The 22,229-nt window shown below is 34.6% G+C and overlaps 1 protein-coding gene across 10 annotated transcripts in view; it reads right to left on the bottom strand.

The window, feature by feature from the left end:
- LOC145935653 (uncharacterized) overlaps positions 1–22,229 on the bottom strand; it is a 131,921-nt gene that overhangs the window by 5,436 nt on the left and 104,256 nt on the right. For all 10 annotated transcript variants that reach the window (XM_083037146.1, XM_083037147.1, XM_083037149.1 and 7 more), the window contains one exon: positions 13,477–13,807. In XM_083037146.1, coding sequence (XP_082893272.1) covers positions 13,477–13,807 — 331 coding nt within the window. The remainder of the gene's footprint in view (positions 1–13,476; positions 13,808–22,229) is intronic.

Here is a 22,229-nt window from a genome sequence, read left to right as displayed (position 1 = left end):
TAATTTTACTTTATATTTTATATAATAAATATAAAAATATTAATCGAGGATAAGATATTATAACATATTATTCTTTTAAAATTTAATTAGCTCGCTATATTAATATTTTTTAATAATATATGTATATGTATATATGTATATGTATGTATATTTTATTAATATTATTTTTTGATAGAACTCGAAAAGCTTTTTTGCGTAATATATTCATTTAATTAAGAAGTATAAGCTAATTAATTTTTAATATAATAATGTGTTGTAAAAGTGTTAAAATATGTTTTAAATAATATGTTATAATTCTTTAAACTCGATTAATAATTTTAACAGTTATCAACTGATTTCTGTCAAAAAATATTAATCGAGTTAGAACAAACTTTATATTATTTTTTTTTTTTAATATAATTCTTTTTAACATAATATCAAAGAATGGTGCGCACTTGTGTTGTTCTAGTGAAGTAAAAAATGCCTGACTTTGTTTAGTACTCAATAAGGATATTTACAAAACGTTAATTTATATATAATATTATAAACTGCATCAACATCTTTAAGAGCAGAAGTTTCAGCACATGAATTGAACTATCTACTTGGCATAGAGAATGAGATGAAAGATGGAGACAACATGTGTTTCGAATAACACGCCTACTCCGTGTTATTCGAAACACATGTTGTCTCCATCTTTCATCTCATTCTCTATGCCAAGTCACCTGTTTGATCTGAGCCATATAATTATTGTTCATCTCTCATTGCAGTATATGTAAATATATATTTTTAATCATATTTTTTCTGCTAAACAAATATTTTTATTAACGTTTGTATTTATATGTTAAAAATAATCATTTAAATTCTGAAAAATACAAACCATATCAATATATGCATGCACTGGCGGATCCTGGGGGGGTTCACCCCCCCCCCTTGCAAATTAAAAGAAACAGTTTTGCTGAATTTGTTTAAAAAATATAAATAAAGAAAAACAAACATTAAAGAGCTATCGACGTCAGGATCCGCTAGTGTATATATATAAGTATAAGATACACTGTAAATTATACTCATGACGCATTCAAGGAGTTAAGTTTAGATTAAGTCAGACATAGAACGAAATGATGAGATAATTTCATTGCACGAAAATAATTAGGTGAAATTCTTTATATCTATATAATATATATATATATTATATCTATATAATATATATTATATAGATACAAAGAATTTCGCCTAATTATTTTCGTACAACAAAATTATCTCATCATTTCGTCGTATGTCTGACTTAATTTAAACTTAACTCCTTGAATGCGTAATGAGTATAATTTACAGTATATCTTATACATACATATTGTATATATTATATAGATATAAAGAATTTCGCCTAATTATTTTCGTGCAACGAAATTATCTCATTATTTCGTCGTATGTCTGACTTAATCTAAACTTAACTCCTTGAATGCGTAATGAGTATAATTTACAGTGTATCTTATACTTTTATTTATATATATATATATATATATATATATAATATATATTATATATAAAATATATATATAAAATATATATATATATAAAAGTATAAGATACACTGTAAATTATACTCATTACGCATTCAAGGAGTTAAGTTTAGATTAAGTCAGACATACGACGAAACGATGAGATAATTTCGTTGCACGAAAATAATTAGGCGAAATTCTTTATATCTATATAATATATACAATATGTATGTATAAGATACACTGGAAATTATACTCATTACGCATTCAAGGAGTTAAGTGTAGATTAAGTCAGACATACGACGAAATGATGAGATAATTTTGTTGCACAAAAATAATTAGACGAAATTCTTTATATCTATATAATATATATATATAAAAGTATAAGATACACTGTAAATTATACTCATTACGCATTCAAGGAGTTAAGTTTAAATTAAGTCAGACATACGACGAAATGATGAGATAATTTCATTGCACGAAAATAATTAGGCGAAATTCTTTATATCTATATAATATATACAATATGTATGTATAAGATACACTGGAAATTATACTCATTACGCATTCAAGGAGTTAAGTGTAGATTAAGTCAGACATACGACGAAATGATGAGATAATTTTGTTGCATGAAAATAATTAGGCGAAATTCTTTATATCTATATAATATATATATATATACTGGCGGATCCTGGGGGGGGGGGGGGTTAAACCCCCCCTTGCAAATTAAAAGAAACAATTTTGCTGAATTTGTTTAAAAAATATAAATAAAGAAAAACAAACATTAAAGAGCAATCGACGTCGTTGATCCTGGAATAAAAGCTAATCATGAAACCCCAAAAATATTAAATAAAATAATTTTGCAACCCCCCCCCCCCCCCTTTATCGACGTCAGGATCCGCTAGTGTGCATATTTATATATTAAATATGTAACAAAAACATTAAAAATTAAAAAGAAATTAAAATAGGATCCTACTACCCCTTAAATCGATCCGGACTTAAGTTTTTATAAAGATCATGAAGTTTTTTAATAGTATACTAATTTTTATATTTTTTTAATACATATAATATATAAATATATATTAAAATATTATAAATAAAATTATAATTAAATTATTATATATATATATATATATTTTATTTAAACTCCGTTCCTATTAGACATATAAATATATCTGGAAATAATGTAAATAGGAACAAAAAGAGAGGAAGATTGATAGACGTTTGCGAAATTGTTCGCAATAGGAATCTTTAGTCGCATTTTGCACTCGGCAGTGCTTGATGGTCGACAGACGATAGTCGTAAATTCTTCGTGGGATACGATTCCTCTTCCGCGCTACCTTGTCGGAGCCCTTTGCTAATAGAATCGGCCCTACTCAATCTTTCTTTCACCGCGATATTTCATTCGATCGACAGGGGTACACCATCAAACAGTGTGACGCGTTTTACACATTCTCGCACCAGCGCTTTGATTTGAGACGAGAACACGAGCGATCGGGGCTGTTATCCTCGATCATTGAGGCCTTCTGATTTTTTTATTCAGTCCGATCTACAATGGACCTCGTTAAAATGCAGTCTCGGTCGCGCGCATTGGTGCAAGCACAACGATCAGGTGGAAAAAAATACAGGCTGTCTGAATTGACAGCGGAAATTGGCGTATTCTTCGATAAGCTCAAAGTCGAGTTCTTTTGTAGCGAAAATAATGATGATTTTTGAGTTATAAGTGAAATAAAAAATGAAAGACTTGGCGCGATTAGAGTCGGGAGATACAAAATAATATAAAATTTTATATTTCATTTAACAATTGAATATTACTTTTATAAAGAATTTTAAATCTCTGTTAGCAAAATATTTAATGGTGATATCAAAGTGATAGATTGATTTTTAGGACGAGATTTTTCATGCTAAAAGTTAAAAAAAAATTAGTAAGAATCAACTTTTCGCTCGAAATTAAAGAATATGCCTGTAAAAATCGTGTAACATTAATTTAAAAATGTTCCGTATATCTTGATAAAATTTTCAATGATAATCTCATAAAAACCGGAATTTATCATAAAAGTCGGTTGTTGCAACTTTAATAACTCGACCGTTAAATGCACTGTAAGTGAGCCGAGTCACTTTTGCATGAAAAGCATTTTCACTATGTTTTATATTCGGAGTCACGGTTTTTTAAAAATGCATCCAGTATTTCATATATTTATCTCTCGCTTGAAAAAAAATATATACATCTATATTCCTACATATACATTATCCATAATATATAAAAATATAATTAAATATATTTGAGCGTTCAATATATTTTTCGTAGAGACGCTTTCGCTAATTCTGAAACTACTGTTGCGTAGTCCAGAATAAAGATGCGGAATATCAGTTAAATTATATAATTATTTTCCAAACATAGTGTATCATGAAAGAGATATTTTTTATATCTGACGTAATTGTGTGCAATTTTTTACATGCTCTGTAGATTCAGGGGGGCAATCAATAATAGGTGATTAGTGATTACGAGACACTGGGAGGAATCCGGGAAGAGGGGAATATGATCTTGTTGAAACGGGCCGCAATGTGACAGCAATTAAAAGCGGCGTGGACTCGCCAATTACAGGTGGTTCATAATACGGCACTTTGCGAAAATTTTGTTCCCTATACACTGAAAATGTCGATCGCGCCATCAATGCATCCCAGTCGATGCTCCCCTTCGGAAAAAACGCGAGGGATAGGTAGGTAGGTAAAATAAAGGGATTCGATGGATTACGCAGAACGAGGATTATTTGGCCGCTTTAAGCTCACGCGATTCGAGATCTGTCCAATCTAGATTCGCCGCACCGTGAACTTCATTATCTCCGCAATCTCGGAATATCTCGTACGCATACACACACATCGCAATCAGAATAAATATGAGCTATACTTGCGATTAGCGATCAATCAGAGAACCTTTTCAAGGCGGTAAACATTTTTACTTATTGCGAGCAAATATATAATTAATTATTTTATGATATTATATTTAATTAATTTTTTTTCTTTAATTATATTATATATATTTTTATTCATATTTTATTTCTATTATATATATATATATATATTTTATTTCTATTATATATGCTTTTATTTTTTTATTATACGTAATAAGAAAGCGATATTCTTGACGCTTGAACAGAATGGCAACATAATCTGGCATGCAAACATCAGTATTTTATTTTTCGACGGTTCGCCAGCGAGATTGTTCGCCACCGCGCCTTCTCAATTACACCGTTTGTTTCTGAAAAATATCACAGGCGCGTAATCCAGCGGGGCAAGTGGAAGCTAAGTAGATTACGTTCGAGCTCGGGGAATTTCAGCTTTTTCAATCTAGATTCGCGGTAGCGAGTGAACTTCATTATCTCGACCATGCGAACTTTTTCGAAAACGAACACACGTTCGATTGTCTAGGATAATTCTAACGAGAACGATTTCGCGAGGATAATTGCTATTTCGAAGTTTCGATCGCTCGATATCTAAATCTTTTATTCGCGATGTGTATATAATATATTCTTTGTGTCGAACTTTTATATATTTTTAACTCTTTCTCCTTTTTACGTGATCGCGTGACTCTAGCTTGAGAAATTAATTAAACGTTAGAAAACAATTTCTCCAAGTCATTCCCTCTAACGAGAAGCCAAACTTTTTCGCGACCTGCAACTCCGCATCGCTATCTTTCTTTCTCTCCTTTTCTTTAAATCTCCGTTTTCTAATTTAATTATCGCCGTTTAAATCCCGTAATGAAATTCGAGCAATGAATGAAAATGCTCTCTCTTCTGTTCAAATTTTGCTAAGCATCGCGCATTTTCGCTCTTCCATCTTGACTATGGATTCCACGTTAAATGGTCCACGACGCGTACTTCATCAAACTCGTCCAACTCGGAGTGTAATCGTAAATTAGAAAACTGCTCGTAAGGCGTGTTCGAAGTAAATGACGAACGATTTTTGTCGTCGGACAAAAATTGATATTTTATATGCCGCAATAATCGTTTCATATTAATTGTTTAAGAAAATAATGTCATTCTTGCAAAAAGAGTATATTAATTTAAATTTTACAAATACAATCTAGTCTATTATATGTGTGTACGTGTTTTCCGATGAGTAAACTTTACTCTTTGAGACCGAAATAGAAGCGTTTGTCTATAGTTTTATAAATTTTATTAAACTTTTCAATTTCGTTTTTTCTTTTAATATAAACTTTTTTGACTCTAACTCTTTTTTTATCAAGGTATAATGTTATCTTTCGTATTGTCTATTTCTCTCAAAAGTTGTGAAAGAGATTCACTATGATAAAATGCTATAAGCGTACTATTGTAAGAGCAAGTTGGCTGTTCCAGACGAATAAAAGGATCGGCGAGGAAATAGATCGGATGCAGCTGGAAATGAAACAATTTTTGTCTCGATGTCCCGACAGAGGACAGCTAAATTTTCGATTAAAACGTTTCTCGACGCCTTCCGTCCGACGGGTCGTTTATTTCGTCCTGTTTCAGTCCTTCTCTCAGAGAGACATCTTCGGAAAATACCGATCGACCCAAAAATCGTAATTTAGATCTTCTGTCCGTAAAAGATAAGCAGCTCCAGTCTATTTTGAGAGAAAAAGCGATCAAAAAATGTTGAAAAATAAAATAAATTTTATCATACTCTAGAAAACGAGACTTCTGCAAAGCCGGATGAGACACTTTGCCTCCTTTCATTGCGATCGCAAGAGTTTCACCTAAATCGGTAGTAATCGTTCAAATATCTATTAACAGAATTGAAAGCCATATCCCATATTGACAACACATCGCGAATTTCACATAAATGTCGCGAGCAAAATTTCATATCTTTGGGTCCTCTTAAATATTTGCGTATACGTAACTTTTAGATATTAAAAATTTATAAAATGTTGAAAAATAAAATTAATTTTATCATACGCTAGAAAACGAGACTTCTGCAAAGCCGGATGAGACACTTTGCCTCCTTTGCGATCGCAAGAGTTTCACCTAAATCGGTAGTAATCGTTCAAATATCTATTAACAGAATTGAAAGCCATATCCCATATTGACAACATATCGCGAATTTCACATAAATGTCGCGAGCAAAATTTCATATCTTTGGGTCCTCTTAAATATTTGTGTATACGTAACTTTTAGATATTAAAAATTTATAAAATGTTGAAAAATAAAATAAATTTTATCATACGCTAGAAAACGAGACTTCTGCAAAGCCGGATGAGACACTTTGCCTCCTTTCATTGCGATCGCAAGAGTTTCACCTAAATCGGTAGTAATCGTTCAAATATCTATTAACAGAATTGAAAGCCATATCCCATATTGACAACATATCGCGAATTTCACATAAATGTCGCGAGCAAAATTTCATATCTTTGGGTCCTCTTAAATATTTGCGTATACGTAACTTTTAGATATTAAAAATTTATAAAATGTTGAAAAATAAAATTAATTTTATCATACGCTAGAAAACGAGACTTCTGCAAAGCCGGATGAGACACTTTGCCTCCTTTGCGATCGCAAGAGTTTCACCTAAATCGGTAGTAATCGTTCAAATATCTATTAACAGAATTGAAAGCCATATCCCATATTGACAACATATCGCGAATTTCACATAAATGTCGCGAGCAAAATTTCATATCTTTGAATCCTCTTAAATATTTGCGTATACGTAACTTTTAGATATTAAAAATTTATAAAATGATACATTCAACGCGTTCACCTGGGAAATGTTGTTTCTAATAAGATTTTATATGTCGGTTGCATGAGAATATTTGAAAGAAATTTACTTGGAACTCGATACAGTCACGCGTAACTCTATCTCGGTGTCATTTATTTCTACTTTTCCCCGTTCTTTTTCCTTTCAACATCCTCTCTTCTGCCGTACAAAGAAAGGAGGCGAGGTAAGGAAGAAGAGCGAGGGAGGAAGGATATTTCGAGGTAATGGAAATTCTTCGAATGTACGGAGAGATGACGGTCGAGAAGACAGAAAGGGAGTTTCCTTTTTTCATCAACTCCGATTTCGATCTCTTTTTACGTTTCTCTCTCATCGTTGTCCGTTGCGGTTATCGGACGCGGAAGTTCTGTGTAAAGAGCGAGGTGTGAACTTTGACAGCACCGTTTAAACACGCAAACAAACTTACTCCGGAACAACACGGGTGTAACACATTTGTATAAAAATCACCTCATCTCTATGCACATAATTTTGCAAAATTCTCCTCAAATTAGTCAAAGTCAGACATTTCCAATTTTAGAAGCTGATAAATATAGATAATATATAATAAATAAAGTTTTCCTGTTTTATTAATTGCTGCGTGTCTATTGATCGTTCAGTTTATAAATTGCAATAATTTTTAATTATTGTTATTATTTTCAACAAGTGTGTCTGTGTGCGTTTCATGTATTTTATTCCAGGCGCGAAATTACCTATTATAGTTACGTCACTGCACTTTGACTATGGTCTGCGAAATTCAATTTGTCGACGTATCGCTTTAATACGTTACCTGCCCGATGGCTGACACAACGTGGCCGACACAACGTTGTGTTAGCCATCGGTCGCCGACATGGTGGTTAACGTGTTAACACTCTGACGAACATTATATGACATCTGCAGCAATGCGGAAACAAGTTCAGGGTCCAATGGACGTTATGCGACATGTTCCAAATTATCACAATTAATAATCGCGCGTAATGCGAGCTTCTTGGGGAGATTGATCGAAATAGGGAGAGGAAGGCAGGGTGTAAAAATGAGTCAATCATTTTCGAATCACGTCGATTCGGCAATAAAATTGAAGAATAATTTAATGTAAAAAATGATCTCATGATTCATTTTCTTAAGAACGCGACGAGAAAGAAACGATCTCTCAAAGTTGAGAGAATATCATACAGGGTGTCTACTCAAATTTTGTAAAAAAATTCCCTGAAAATTTAAAATTTCAGGTAAAATGAGAAAATTTGTAGATGCAGCTTTTTAAAAGTTCCTTTATTGTATACGTTTTTTAATGTTTTCTATTCATACGATTGGAAAGTAATCCAGAGTGCAGTTTTTCTAGCATTTAATATTAATTTATTAATTGTAAAATTAATTTGGACAATAACAAAGTGCGATATATCATAATATCTAAACGCTAAATATATATGCAAGAATATAATATAAAATAAAAATAGAAAACAAAAAATAATTTGTTATAAACGTCTTAAGGGATATTAATTTATTTAAATTAATTATTTATTAAATTATTATTTATTTAATTATTTATTAAATAAATAAGGAGTACTGATTTATTTAAACATTAACTATTAAAAAATTGAACAATTTTTTATGAAACTCACATAACATTTTGATACTACTGAAATAAATCGTCAATAAAAGAAAATCACATAAAATTTTAATAAAAACTTAAATATTGCAAAGATGTTAGACATATGTTTCTTAAGTGCTAAATAAGAGTAAAATTATCAAAAGGGCAATTTAAAAAAAAAATGAATCATTGAATCCGAATCAAATTCCATGAGGATTCTCTGATTTTTCAAGGTAAAACAAAATTCCCTGAGAATACCAAGGTTTTCAAGGATTTTCCCGAGAGTATACATCCTGCCATAAATTTATATCAATTTAAATAAATTTTTTTTATAAAAAGTATGTTAATTGCGCTATTAAGATACATCTCGCGTGAACCACGTAGACAAATCTTTCCGTTTGAACAGATTTAAATATGTATTTCCCCGAATGCGGGGATTCCTACGGGGGTGGGATTTTCGCGCGTCGCGCATATAAAGGATATTTTATATCCTTCTTGAGGCCCCCGAGACTCGCTGATACATACATATGTGAGAAAGAGTTGAGATCAGATTTGCCACAGCGTGATTTATACATTTCACGTTTCCTTGTTATCGTTCCAACTTTCCACGCCACAAGATAACTCCATATTTCATGGGGCACGTAAGTCGATGAAGGGTGATATATCATATTTTGACACGTTTTTAACTTAAATCGGAAATACACGTATAAGGCAATAATAAAAAGATGTAAGTTTCTCGACCCATTTGAATTACTCGTGCTTTTATGTATACCTTCTTGACATATGTGTATATGTATATACAATCCCGACATAGCAATCGACACGTTTCCATTTTATTTTTAGCAATTAACGAACATTTTATGACTCGTGTATTAATCAAATTTCACGTTCGATTAATATCGACAGATTGTTTTGACAGATGTCCAAAAGTCGCGCAAAGATAATCTTGTTATATCGATCCTCGTTACATCTCGCGGCAAGAAATCTGGAAGGGCAGCTTCCGTTTCACAGTTGAATGAGTTTATTTTCTCGACTCAATCTCTAAGGAATTGTGCGAAGCCATATTCTGCTTCGTAATCAAATCGCAATTTTCATATATAGACAGAAAAATCTGACAGTTTTCCTAATCGAATAAGAGAGAAGCAACGGAATGTAAACACAATATTTATTGCGTTGAAAAGAGAGAACCAGATTCACATAAATTGATCAAAACGAAATCATTATAAAATACCACATGCCATTGTTTTTTTCATATAAATATATTCCAAACATTTTATCAATTAAAATATACGTTTAGTACGTGTTTCTAGTCGAATGTACTTAATCTACGAGTTGAGTTTCAGCCATGAGTGTCTCTCGTCGGAAGATAGAATTAAATTTAATTACGTTTGCGCAAGAGCGCAACGTGCAGATGCTGCACGTTTCGCGTAAATAACAAGTTATAATGTATTGAGTAGAAAATCTGTATCTATATTGAGTAGAAGATCATATTTATTTCTTATTGCGTTAGAGAATATATTGGCAAAAATTTGTCTAACTCTAAGCGCGTAATATAAATTACGCGAGGTGGTGTAATGCACTTACGCGATAAATCATTTACTATCGCGATATTAATCATTGCCTACACACAATAAATCTTCCAAGATATTTCCTGTTCGTGAAATTTAAGAAAGAATATCACGAGATATTTTATAATTTTTAAGAAAGGCAAAATGTGTAAATAAATTTAATCTACTTTAATTCAATTTTTCGTTCAAAATATATATATATTTATCTTTAATTGCTTTTACAGCATATAAATTGTCCGTAGAATATAAATTGTCCAATTGTATAAATTTAATTGTATATTGTAATTTGTAGATTATTTAAAAAATGTAGACAATGAAAGAATATATGTATCTAGAATAAAATGAATCCGTCACTTTTCTTTTCAAAGACGCGAAAAATTTATCGAAAATATCCGGAGAAGGATTAAGGGTAAATAATGCGTTATTAAAGTTCACCGTTACAAATAACCTGGAGAATTGAAGTAAAAGTCGCAAAGTTTTTTTACTTTATTTTCCGCGATAATCTATCACGAAGAGATGCCGAACCGTGTTCGACAACTTTAATTACTTTTATTCTTTGATTATACGAGAAGAAGAGAGAGACTTACCCAAGAGTTGCGTAACCCTAATTAACAATAGATTCCATCTCTCGACGAGTTTCCACACCATCGAATGTAGTTGAAATTTCTCGGATGAGAGATGTATGATTCGTCGCAATTTTTCTCGATTTCTTCCTCACCAAGTTCTCGAGATGCCTCCGCAACAGCACTTTTCTTTATATCGGTTTATCATGTGCGCACCATTTAGCTTCCGGCGACTTAACTTTTTAAGATCTATCTCTTGTATCTGGTGCTCTTTTTACATTCCTCTTTCCCCCCGTTGCTGTTTTACACGAATTTTTATTTAAAAAAATATAGATTGTATGATGAAGATATATTGTAACATAATTACGCGATTTTTTTTTTACGCGAATGTAAATTTATTTGACGCGAAGGTTTTACTATTACATTTAGCGAGAATTCTATGCTATGCGAAAACTTGATCAAGGGAAATCCACTGTAGCAGAGCTTGCGAGTGTCATATCCGCCTCTCTCCTTAGAGATCCTCTCGGGCGAACTTTCCAAATACTTATTCTTGCGCGCAGTTCTCCGCACCTGCATTCTTTTTCTTCTCGTTTTCATCCGACTATAAGCTTCCGGCCTCAAAATAGAAGGAAAGGTGTTTACGTTTTGCAAGGGGTTCGCTCGAGGGCTTACCGATTACCGACAGAAGCTGCCACTGGTTCGATAGCGGAACTTAAGTAGTTACGCGAAGATAAATCTCCTCACATTAAAGTTCTCGAGTCACCCAAGTCCCCCTTTTCACCCTCCTCCTCCTATGAGATCTGCGTACAAACTGATCGTCGAGGGAGACGTTCTCGTCCTTAATCCGTAAAGTGTCTTGCAGGGGATCGAACTGATCGTCTTATGATGATTATTCTCGAACATTACTTTTGCGCACTTTTTCTTTTTTGTTTTAATAAATTTAGAGAATCTTTATCTCTCCGACCCTTCTCGATTTGTTCGAAAGAGTTGAAGTAACGAAGAATTGAAACACATAATCAGAAAGAACAACATGCACACATAAACGCGGGGAAAGATTGGCGGTAATTGGACTGTGTCGTAAACATGGCCATCGAGTCTTTAAAAAGTTTCGCTCCTTCACTCTCTTCAAAAGTTTCCCTTCAGACGGTAGGGTACACAAACCGACGTTTTCGCTCAAATATTTGTCCGGCTTTAACAGAGTCGCTCCCTTAACAGGGATTCATATACGTCCCGCGTCTGTAATCTTCCTCGAGATCGTATTTCCCGCATGAAAAACCTGTGACGTATTTTCCCAGCAAATCGCACTCACTTATTAACAAATACATCGGGTCACGTGAACCTAACGCGGAACGAACGATTTTGCTTTTATTTCTCGTAATAAACGAAAGAGGTAGACGAGCGCGAATGCATTAGAATATTTATTCGTGTTTGAAACTACTGAAATATTTATTTTACGAAAACTATTTTTATTTTACTCTTTTATTTTAGCGTGTTCCCTTACTCCGATAGTTTAAAACTGTCCAGCATTTATCCCTTAGATAAATTCGTTTTTTGTTTCGTAACACGTAAAACATATTTCGTTTCACATTGATGGAAATTTTAACTTATATTTTTCCGTTTATCTAGTAAAAAAAAAGTAGCAAAATCGACAAAGCACACAGTTTATTGAAAAATAGGAGCAATCGGTGCGTGCGAATCATATTTTGGAACAATAAGGTTGTAAAGATTCGCGCAAAGTCCGTTCTTTAACGGAGATCCGGGCACGCAAGAAGCGAATCTCTCCTGCGAATAAAATATCTCTCTGTACCTTTTTCCCTCCTTACTCATTTTTCCGTTTACCATCGTCGATAAAACTTTGAACATGATCGAGAAAATATTTCGTCCACAGCGATCGTATCTCTACTTGGCTCTTATCGAGCCAATTCTATCTTCACTTTTTCGCGATTCGCGGTGCGAATCCACCTTCTCCTCCGCCCCCATCTCTCGTACCCATCTTTTCTTCGGCTTTGTTCTCTCGCACGACGAGAGGAAGTATCTGGTCGATGTAAATTTTTCACAGAGGAAAGAAGGGCGTTGATAGAAATCCGACCATTAGGTAAAACAAGATTCGTAACTGGATAACAAGGTAGAGAAGTAAAAGCATTCTCATTTTAAATTAAAAGTAATGGAACAAAAGCATATCTTGAAAATAAGCATCGCATGAATAAATGAATCCTCTCGCTTTAACTACAAAGTATCGCTTCGTATATTCAAATACGATATTTCCTCGCAAATGCATATCGCTATCGTCACAAATATGAATAACCGAACTGTAAGCAATAAAAGAGAATTGCAATTCATCGCAATGCTCTTTATCTCCCGTATCTATTTGCGACATCCTATACAATATTCTACCTGTAAACGCTTTAAGTATCGTTATCGATATTTTTCATAATGTGTTTGCCTCGACAAATAACAATAAGCAGAAGCGTTCGTTCCTAGGATCAAATCGACTTTGGGCGAGCGCGGGAGTTGAATTTACTCATAAGGGAACGAGTTGTTTGAGGGAAAACGAAGCTCACCTGAAAGATGGTGACCTTCTTCAGCACCGAGAGGTTCACGTGCAGCGCCAGCTCGGTCTTGAGCTTGTCCGGGAGCAGACCGAGAGCGGTGTTGATGTCACCGCCACCCTGTATCCTGCCACGCGACCAGCTGTAGTCGTACCACCTGAGGACTCGGCGTTTCATACCGCCCGGCACTTTGTGGTGCCTCATATAAGTCTTGGCGCCGTCCAGGAGTCTCTCGAACTCGAGACGGTTCGCGTTCCTGTTGGTGATGACGTTGCCGACCTGGCCGACGATGGTCGCGAATATGAAGACGCCGATCAAGTAGCTGACTATCGTGAAGACGTACCTGCGAATCAGGAAGGAAGAAAGAGAGCCGATCAGTCCGAGAGGGATGTGATCAGTGTCCTCCGTTCATGGACGAGCGGCCCCCGCCGGAGCCTTCCTCCTCTTTCTCTCTTTTATTTGCTCCCTTCTCTCTTACTTGTCTCTTCCTCTCGCGTTCGTTCCTCTCTTTCGACGCACACATATCTCGTGCATCCCTTTCTTTCGCTCTCTCCTCTCTGCATTTTCTCGCCTTTCTCTCTGTCGCATATCGACACGTGTAATAAGCACACACATACACACAATTTATTGACTTTCTCTCTCTCTCTCTCTCTCTCTCTCTTTAGTGCTCTTTGTTTGATCTTCACTGATGCGAAAACGGAAAGAGTGAAACGCGCGCACTTTACATTCGCCCACAGAGTCAGTCTGCGATTGACATTCTGACCGAAATTCTGATTGCTGAATCGATGAATAATCGAGCGTCATTGTGAATCGTTAAAATTTCTCGATTCTCGAGTCGGTGCCTTAACGAACTCGGAACTTGGGATTCACCTCTTGTCATACAGTTTGTAAGAGACATATGCAAACTAAGCGTTTAAACAATGTATGCTTGGAAAGCATTTCATATACATATTTCAGAAATTTTGCAATCGGTGGATTAAGCCATCAACATCGGTGGTTTAGAATTTTTGCAATTGTTGATTCTTGTAAAATTTATAGATTTTACCAACATATTTTTGAAGTTGCTGAAGTAAATTTATATTGTGTTTGATACTGACTATGATTCTGTCAATTTTAACTCACATTCTAACATAACATCATGTGCGTATAGGGTTTACCACGTTACATTAAAGAATAGCCTGAAGAGGACCCAATTTAGGGTCGAAACGTCGTAATAAAAGAATTATTGCTTTAGCCAGTGTTGGTCAATAAAATACTCTTAACCTTGTTTTTAAATTTATATTGTTTGTAGTATGGATTTGGCATCTTATGACTTTTTTCAAGTAATTCACGATTGAAAATATAATACCGTACTTTTAGCAAACTACTCTTTGCAGGATATAAAACAAATTTGCGCGAAAATTATATTCTTTACAATTTCAAATAAATATAATTTCAAATAAATATAATTTTTAGAATTAATAGAATTGTAAAATTTCTCGATTCTCGAATCGGTGCCTTAACGAACTCGGAACTTAAGATTCATTCGCAATTTAAGCAAAGTATGCAAACTAAGCGTTTAAATTTGAAACAATGTATGCTTGAAAATCATTTGATACAGCAGATTTTACTTTAATAATTATGTGATTACATAACATTCGATGATTTTGAAATACCCTATATTTTCTACCCTAATGGCACCGACCTTTCTGACCGATTCATGTATCGGTCATGCTCGGTCATGTATGCGCAACCGATAGGCTCTGCTTTTGTACTCTGCTCGTCTATATTTCATGATTCATCGTTCTTCTGAAGATACTCTTTCCGCTTTTCATGCAAACACACAACACACAAACACGCGTACACACATACACACATACACACACGCATACACACGCACACGATAGAACATCCATATATGCATACACACACGCATACAAACATATTTTCTTCGTTTTCCATTGACAGCCTCAAACCGACTCGGTACATTTTCTAAGAAAAACACTTTTCCGCCCTCCTTCCTTCTGTCCCTTCCGGCGCGGAATTCTCGTACTTCCGACGACCTCGAACTTTCCCCTTTCAATATTTCTCTCATACGTTCATCCCCCGTGACGGCCTCACCCTACCTCTCGAGTCCATCAGCTCGTGTCTGCTCCAGGGATGGGCGATGGTGCTATCGATTAATCGATATTCGACGCTTTATTCTTTTCCATTTCATCGATATTATAATTTCAAATGCATATTTTGAAATAAAATAATTTGCAACAAAGATATACAATTGATAAATTTTGTTTTCCTTTCTTACAATTTTAATTGCTGCTTTTTTTTTAATTCTCATCATCGCTCATCCCTTCGCTTTTTCTCTCTCCCTCTCGCTCCTGTCTTGGGATAGTTTTATTTTCGAGCACTGCGGTTTAACTCTTATTCGTTCGATGATCGATACACGTTCAAATGCACGCGTGCGAATGTCCATCACGTCATTTCTCGCTGATCAAACAGCCGTGTATTCTTTTATAATACATTCGCGTTTTCGCGGAAAAAATATGGAAAATATTTAGTTGGAATTTAATCAGACGTAATATAAATATGTTGAATAGTTTCATGTTAAAATGTACCGCTGAACAAACGTTTCCAAGCGTGGCTTTAGCATGCATGAATTATTATTCATCACAGAGATGATACGGTTTAATTTTTTACTTTTACAACTGCAATTTTTTCGGATTTTGTTTAATTCGCACGTTTCACACGTGTCATATGTTTCAGATATATCGAGATTGATATGAATTAGTAATTCTTTTTTTCTCGTTTCGGTTTTTTTTTCTAAAATATTTCAAAAGCTACAGAACTCATCATATAGAAGCTATAAAAGTTTATATACAAAAGCGAAACATGGACATAAACAAATATTAAAATTCACAGATGGATAATAATACAAAGCTCGATTTGCAAACATAAAGTTCAAATATGCTATAAATTTATTATTTTTAGATATATTATATATTGTAAAAAAAATTAATTAATGCGCGTTTCCAAAGTTAATTAATTTCGAGAGTTAATTTTATGCGAACGTAATAACGATACACGGCTATAAAAAAAATTTGATTCAATATAATGCAAAAATATGATAAAAATGTTTGGACACAATTAAATTTATTTTAAAATTCAAGTCAAATATCTATGTTCGTTGAAATTAATCGGGAATCGCAGCTTCTCTCTTATATCCATCTGTGTCGAAACGAATTCACTCATTTCTTATTTCTAATTCCTAAGTAAAGATTCGTCTCTGTTTATGTGCAATCAATTATATCATCAGTGAAGAACGCGGATTTTTGAATGTAATTTAATCGTTTACAACTTAAATGTCAGCTGTAAGAGCAACTTGACATTTTCGTAAAACGGAAATCAAGTTGAAAGTGAAAGAATCCACGTCTCGTAGAAAGTATTAATTGGTTAATTAAAATAAAATTAGAGTAATTAATCTCTGTGTATTCTAAGACAAAATCTAGTTATATCGGTTGTGTGTTTAATTGTTCGGTATGGGGCATTAATTGTAAACCGAAATACACAAAGGGAAGTTTCCAATCCCATAATCTTCCCGTGATAATGTACAGAAATGCGGCGAACTCAAAGGGTCAAACGAAAGTCGTGATCCGGAACCCTGCGGGTCATCGTCGAACCGTGGAAATTCAGTTTGCGATTCGCTCGACGTATTCGAGGCAACGCGAGATCAAATTTGACCCGACCCAGGCTAAAATGAGATTCTCTCCCGCTGAGCGTTCTCTCTCTCGGCGTCTATATAAGAGAGCCCCTTCGACAAATCGATCTTCCGCGGCGCTCCTCGCGCGATTCGTCTTTCCTTCGGGTTCCCACTCGCCTGGTCATTAAGCAATCTTGTCGTTAGAGTCGAGAAAACGTCGGATAGGGAAAGAAACGTGCGCGGAACATCGACCGGCATTAAGAATCGTGCGAATTTCGCGGAAGTGAACTTTTTGCGTCTCGCGTCGAGAATATTTTTTGCCTTGCGAATAAATTCTACGGAGATCTTTATATTCTCACGATTGTGTACGTGATGATATAGATTCTATTAATCATTTTATCTTCTATACGTGAAATAAAATTTCATTCAGAATATTTTTTTTAAATCAAGAAAAAATATATTTTGCATTCTTCTGAAATAGGAGATCAGTATTTATTCTATCAATATTTATTGTATCAATGTTTATTGTAAATTTATATTCTTTTTTGCGTGCATTCGACAGAAATTTTATTTTTATCGCTACAGGGAATGCTTTTATAAATGTTGAGAGAATATTTAGCTCTCTGTAGTATACACTATACACGGTCGGGTCTATTAAATTAAATTTCTGTCGAGAATATAGAACACATACGAACGTATCCCTCATAAAACTTGGCTCACGATACGGCAGTTTTCCAGCTATTTGCGTTAGCTCCCCAATGTACGACTTATGAACTTTATCGTTCTCATCGTATTTCTAATTGGCGCGACCCGATGCAAACTTGAAAAGCAAAGAGATCTATCCACCCAGTCGGCAGCGGCGGCTTCCGCAAAAGTCCCTTTCACCACGGACACAGTCGTAATCCCCCCGATATTTTAATCAAGTGGGCAAAGCAATCTCGCCTGGCTAAATCGTTCCGCTAAATCGTTCTTGTAGAAGAGGGCATTCGAAGGGAAGACATCTTGAAGACGACTCCTCGCGGTATTTTCGCCTCCGAGGGAAGGCGGATTTTAATTCTCGGAAAATTAGCATCCTTTCCCTTCTGGTGAAAATTCGATGACGAATCGTCTGCCCTCTTTCGAAATAATATTTTTTTCCTACCTCAATATTGGCAATTATTCTCGCTTTGCGAGAGAAAAATTTAAGTACGCGTAGGTTGACTGAGTAATTATAGTACATATATGAGTATATGAAATGTATCGTTAATATCGCGAAATGATAAAGAGGATACTCTGTATAAAGGAACTTTTTTCGCTATCGGATATATACACCGTGAACCACCGCGTCGGGTGGTACTTAAATAGCGCTGCATCGACTGAACTTTCAAACACCATTGAGACTTTGAAATCGAGTTTCTCGCGATGCACAATGCGCACTCGGGTGCCTACGCCTGGTAATTAACCCGCTGCTTAAGTAAGAGAACGGCAATCTTTGCACGGCATTATCTCGCGACGCTATAAGTTCGTTTTTCATTGTGCGCCCCTGCGAACTCATTGATAAGTTCAGCTCTGTGACCTGAATACTCGTCCGTCATTATATAATACTTTTCTTCTTTGCATAATAAGACATGTTAAAGTGCGGGGAAAGAATATATTAAAAATAAAATTAAAATTAAAAATATAAGATTACTCGAAGAAGAAGAGATTAAATATGTTCCTTTATTCTGTGTTATATTACTTATTTTTTTTTTGTATACATTAAAGGATATCTAATTAAAAAAGTTTAATTAAATTTAGTTGAAAGTTTAATTTTTTTTTTTTTTATTCTCAGTACTAGAATAACTTTATTTTCCACGATTCTAAATATTATTTATTAATTCTTTCATATAAATATTGATTGCCTCAGAAATATTAAAGAATATCTATACTACAGAATATATATTAAAATATTCATTTCATAATATATTTTTGGAAGCCACGTAATTTTGTTTGGTACAATAAATGAAAAAAAAAAAGACGAAGATATAAGTATTATTATCGAAATGGTTTCGCGAACAACCTATATACCGGAGATACAATACGCATGTATTCGACAGTGCTATTTCGGAGCTTTCCGCGTGTTAATTTATGGAGTGAAAAATTCGCGGACGCGATATTCGCCGATCGATAAGTCGATCACGTCGCGTCGCGATGCGTAACGTTAACAGCAACACGGCATTTGTCGTCGCAATTACATCGAGGAATGACAGATACACCATAATTTCACCAAGTCGAGGTTTGCCGTCCGAAAATGGACATTATTATATCGACTTTCCATTTGTTAAGCATCGTCGCGCATGCATTTATTAACAAGTCACTTGTCACACACGTTGCGTCTCGCATATCTATTAATTATTTTGTCGATCAGGTCGCATCTCGTGATGCCGATACCGTGAAATTTAAATTGTATTTCTACGCTTTACGACATTACTTGTATTTATTCCGGTGTAAAACGGCGGATCGGTTTGTCACTGTCGGCGAGTGGGTTTGTCGCACAGCTGAGGAGAATTGACATTAATATTCTCGCGCAATAAATTTCATTTTATTCACGCCAACGTTGTTTTCCGCATCGGCACCGGTAATATCCTTTCCCGGGGTTTATTCGTTGGAAAAGCAAATTGCTATCACGGGGAACCATCGTCCGCGGAAGCGATATATCGCCCTCCGCCAGGTCCACCCTCGACGAATCGGAGTCGAGGGATAACATTAATGGCATTCGAAGAGATTCATGTCGACGCGAGATCGATGAAGATTGCGGAAATCGCTGCGGATATTAAAAAACCATAACCATCTATTTGGCCGATTTCGGACGAAATTAATTCGAATTAATCGTATCAATGGCACGTTAATCGTTCGGTCAGATTTCGCAGTGATCTTCGTTTCTCCCACCAGAGAGAGGCTATTATCGATGAAGCAGAGAAGTCTCGTGCACGTGTGCGATTTAATGTGTCTGCGAAGTCAGCTAAAACCTCTAACTGCGTTTTGCATTTGAGCGATGAAGCCACAGATATAATCCAAGGGCAAGTGGATAAATAGCGTTTCAAGTTAATCGGCATCAAAGTTGAATTGACAGTCGCTGTAATGACGCGATCTAATATTGCACCATTTAAGCGTTCATTTAGGCTAATCCACCCTTTATCATTATCGGAAAGGTAATTTGATAGTGTGTCGCATATATTATCTTCGGAATTGTTAATAACAGATAAATCCGGAGGGTCTTACTCTTCCCAAATATAATGAAAATAATTACGTTCGCGATACATTTGACTCTACAGTTTATTGTTATATAATGCTTGTTATATTACGTTTATTTTATGTTTACAATATTGATTTATACGATTCTATATTATGCAAACTCGTATAATAACTCTGTTATATTCAACAAGATAATAGAGAATGGTTTTTTAAAGCTTTAATCTTGTATAATAATAACGAAATAATTATTATAATTATTTCTGTTCTACTCGAATATTTTTTTCATATGAAATGGATCATATAGAGCTATATGACGTGAAAAGAATTTAATTCTTGTGTTTCAGGCGCAAACATAACTAGCTGCGCACTCTGATGAATGATATATAGGTCAATGGAACTCGAGTAGGTACTATATCTATGTACTTTGGGAGGCGAACGAGTGCCAAGTATAATAATGGAAGTTTCAAAAAAATTGTAAAAACAAAGTTTGTAAAATCGTATAAATTAAACTTATTGCCGTTCTCGGATTTTTCAAAATCATTCGCAGTCTGAGTCAGTTAAGGCCCAGACAAATGTTAGCTGTGAGAAGACTTAGAGAAAACGCTCATAAACTATCATTAACTCAAAGTGAGACAGATGTGCCGTGCGTTTTACCCACATGTAATGTGCAGATTGTATTACATTAACTTATTTTTATCGCAATAAATTCGAGCATTATAACTTAATAACTGAGAGTAATAAAAAATATTCAAATCAAGTATAAAAAAAAATAATATGTTTGCGAGAAATTAAGTGTTATAAGTAGAAAAAAATTAAAGAAAATCCGCGAATATTTAATTTAGATCGTTCAATCAATATCGATATTCAGAGTTAAGTCAAATGTGAAAAAAAATTAATTTATATAATACATATAAATTTTGTATGCCGATTTATATTATCACATATATATTACGTGTTATGCATTAGATTTATTAATGTGTGGGAGCTCGACATTATATACAATCATCAATTGTAATTTTCTTATCGCGCGCGATTATTAATGCAAATGATGCAAAAAATAAAATAAAACTTGAAGCCCGGCGAGAAACATGAAGCGTCGAGACGCGGCGCGAGAAATGAGATATAGAACATTCGCATAGGTATTATTCAAATTAGCCTCGGGTGTGGCTGAATACTGTCGCCGGCCGCGACAGAGACGATTTGTAATGCGGGACAGTTGAAATTCTTATTGCGAGGATATTAAAAAACCGGGTCGTTGCCGGGTATGAAACCGAGTGTTTCGTTGCCGATACGCCTAGACTGTTCGCCATTTCTCTCTCTTTCTCTCCCTTTTCGACAATCTCTTAAGGGCTTTTAAGAATATTAAGTTTGAGGCTGAAAATTAAGATGTTCTTACAAAGTACTTGCTTAAAGCGACTTAAACATCTTGTACCGATGCACTTTGGAAGTCAAACCAACCTTCGCGAGCTGCATATTATCATGTAATAATGTTTCGATCAATTTATTTAAATTGATCAAGATATATAGCAGTATAGATATATTAAGTATACGAGGCGACAGTTCTGCAACTCGATTTTTTAAATAATTATATGACACGATTTATTCAATTTTTTTTCATACAAACGACTGAGAAACGACTCTACAAATTTGAAGACCGCGACGAATGATCATAGGACAATCGGGACTTTGGTGCTTGTTTTCGCGAAAATATTGGCCTTGTTTTGCCAACGATATTTTCGCGTTTAAGTCGATCGTCGTATAAATTCCCTCGTACGCCACAAATCATCGATACAACGTGGCTTAAATCTACATATATATTATGCGGATTAGCGACAATACCACTTCGTGGTTTGCGGTCCATGAGCTTGTATGCCCG

Source organism: Prenolepis imparis, unplaced genomic scaffold (assembly GCF_030444845.1).
Source record: "Prenolepis imparis isolate NDT839.2.m4 unplaced genomic scaffold, iyPreImpa1.0 SCAF_4, whole genome shotgun sequence".
NCBI classification, from domain to species: Eukaryota; Metazoa; Arthropoda; class Insecta; order Hymenoptera; family Formicidae; genus Prenolepis; species Prenolepis imparis.
Note: the sequence above shows the minus strand (reverse complement) of the source record. Positions and strands in the feature narration are given on the sequence as shown.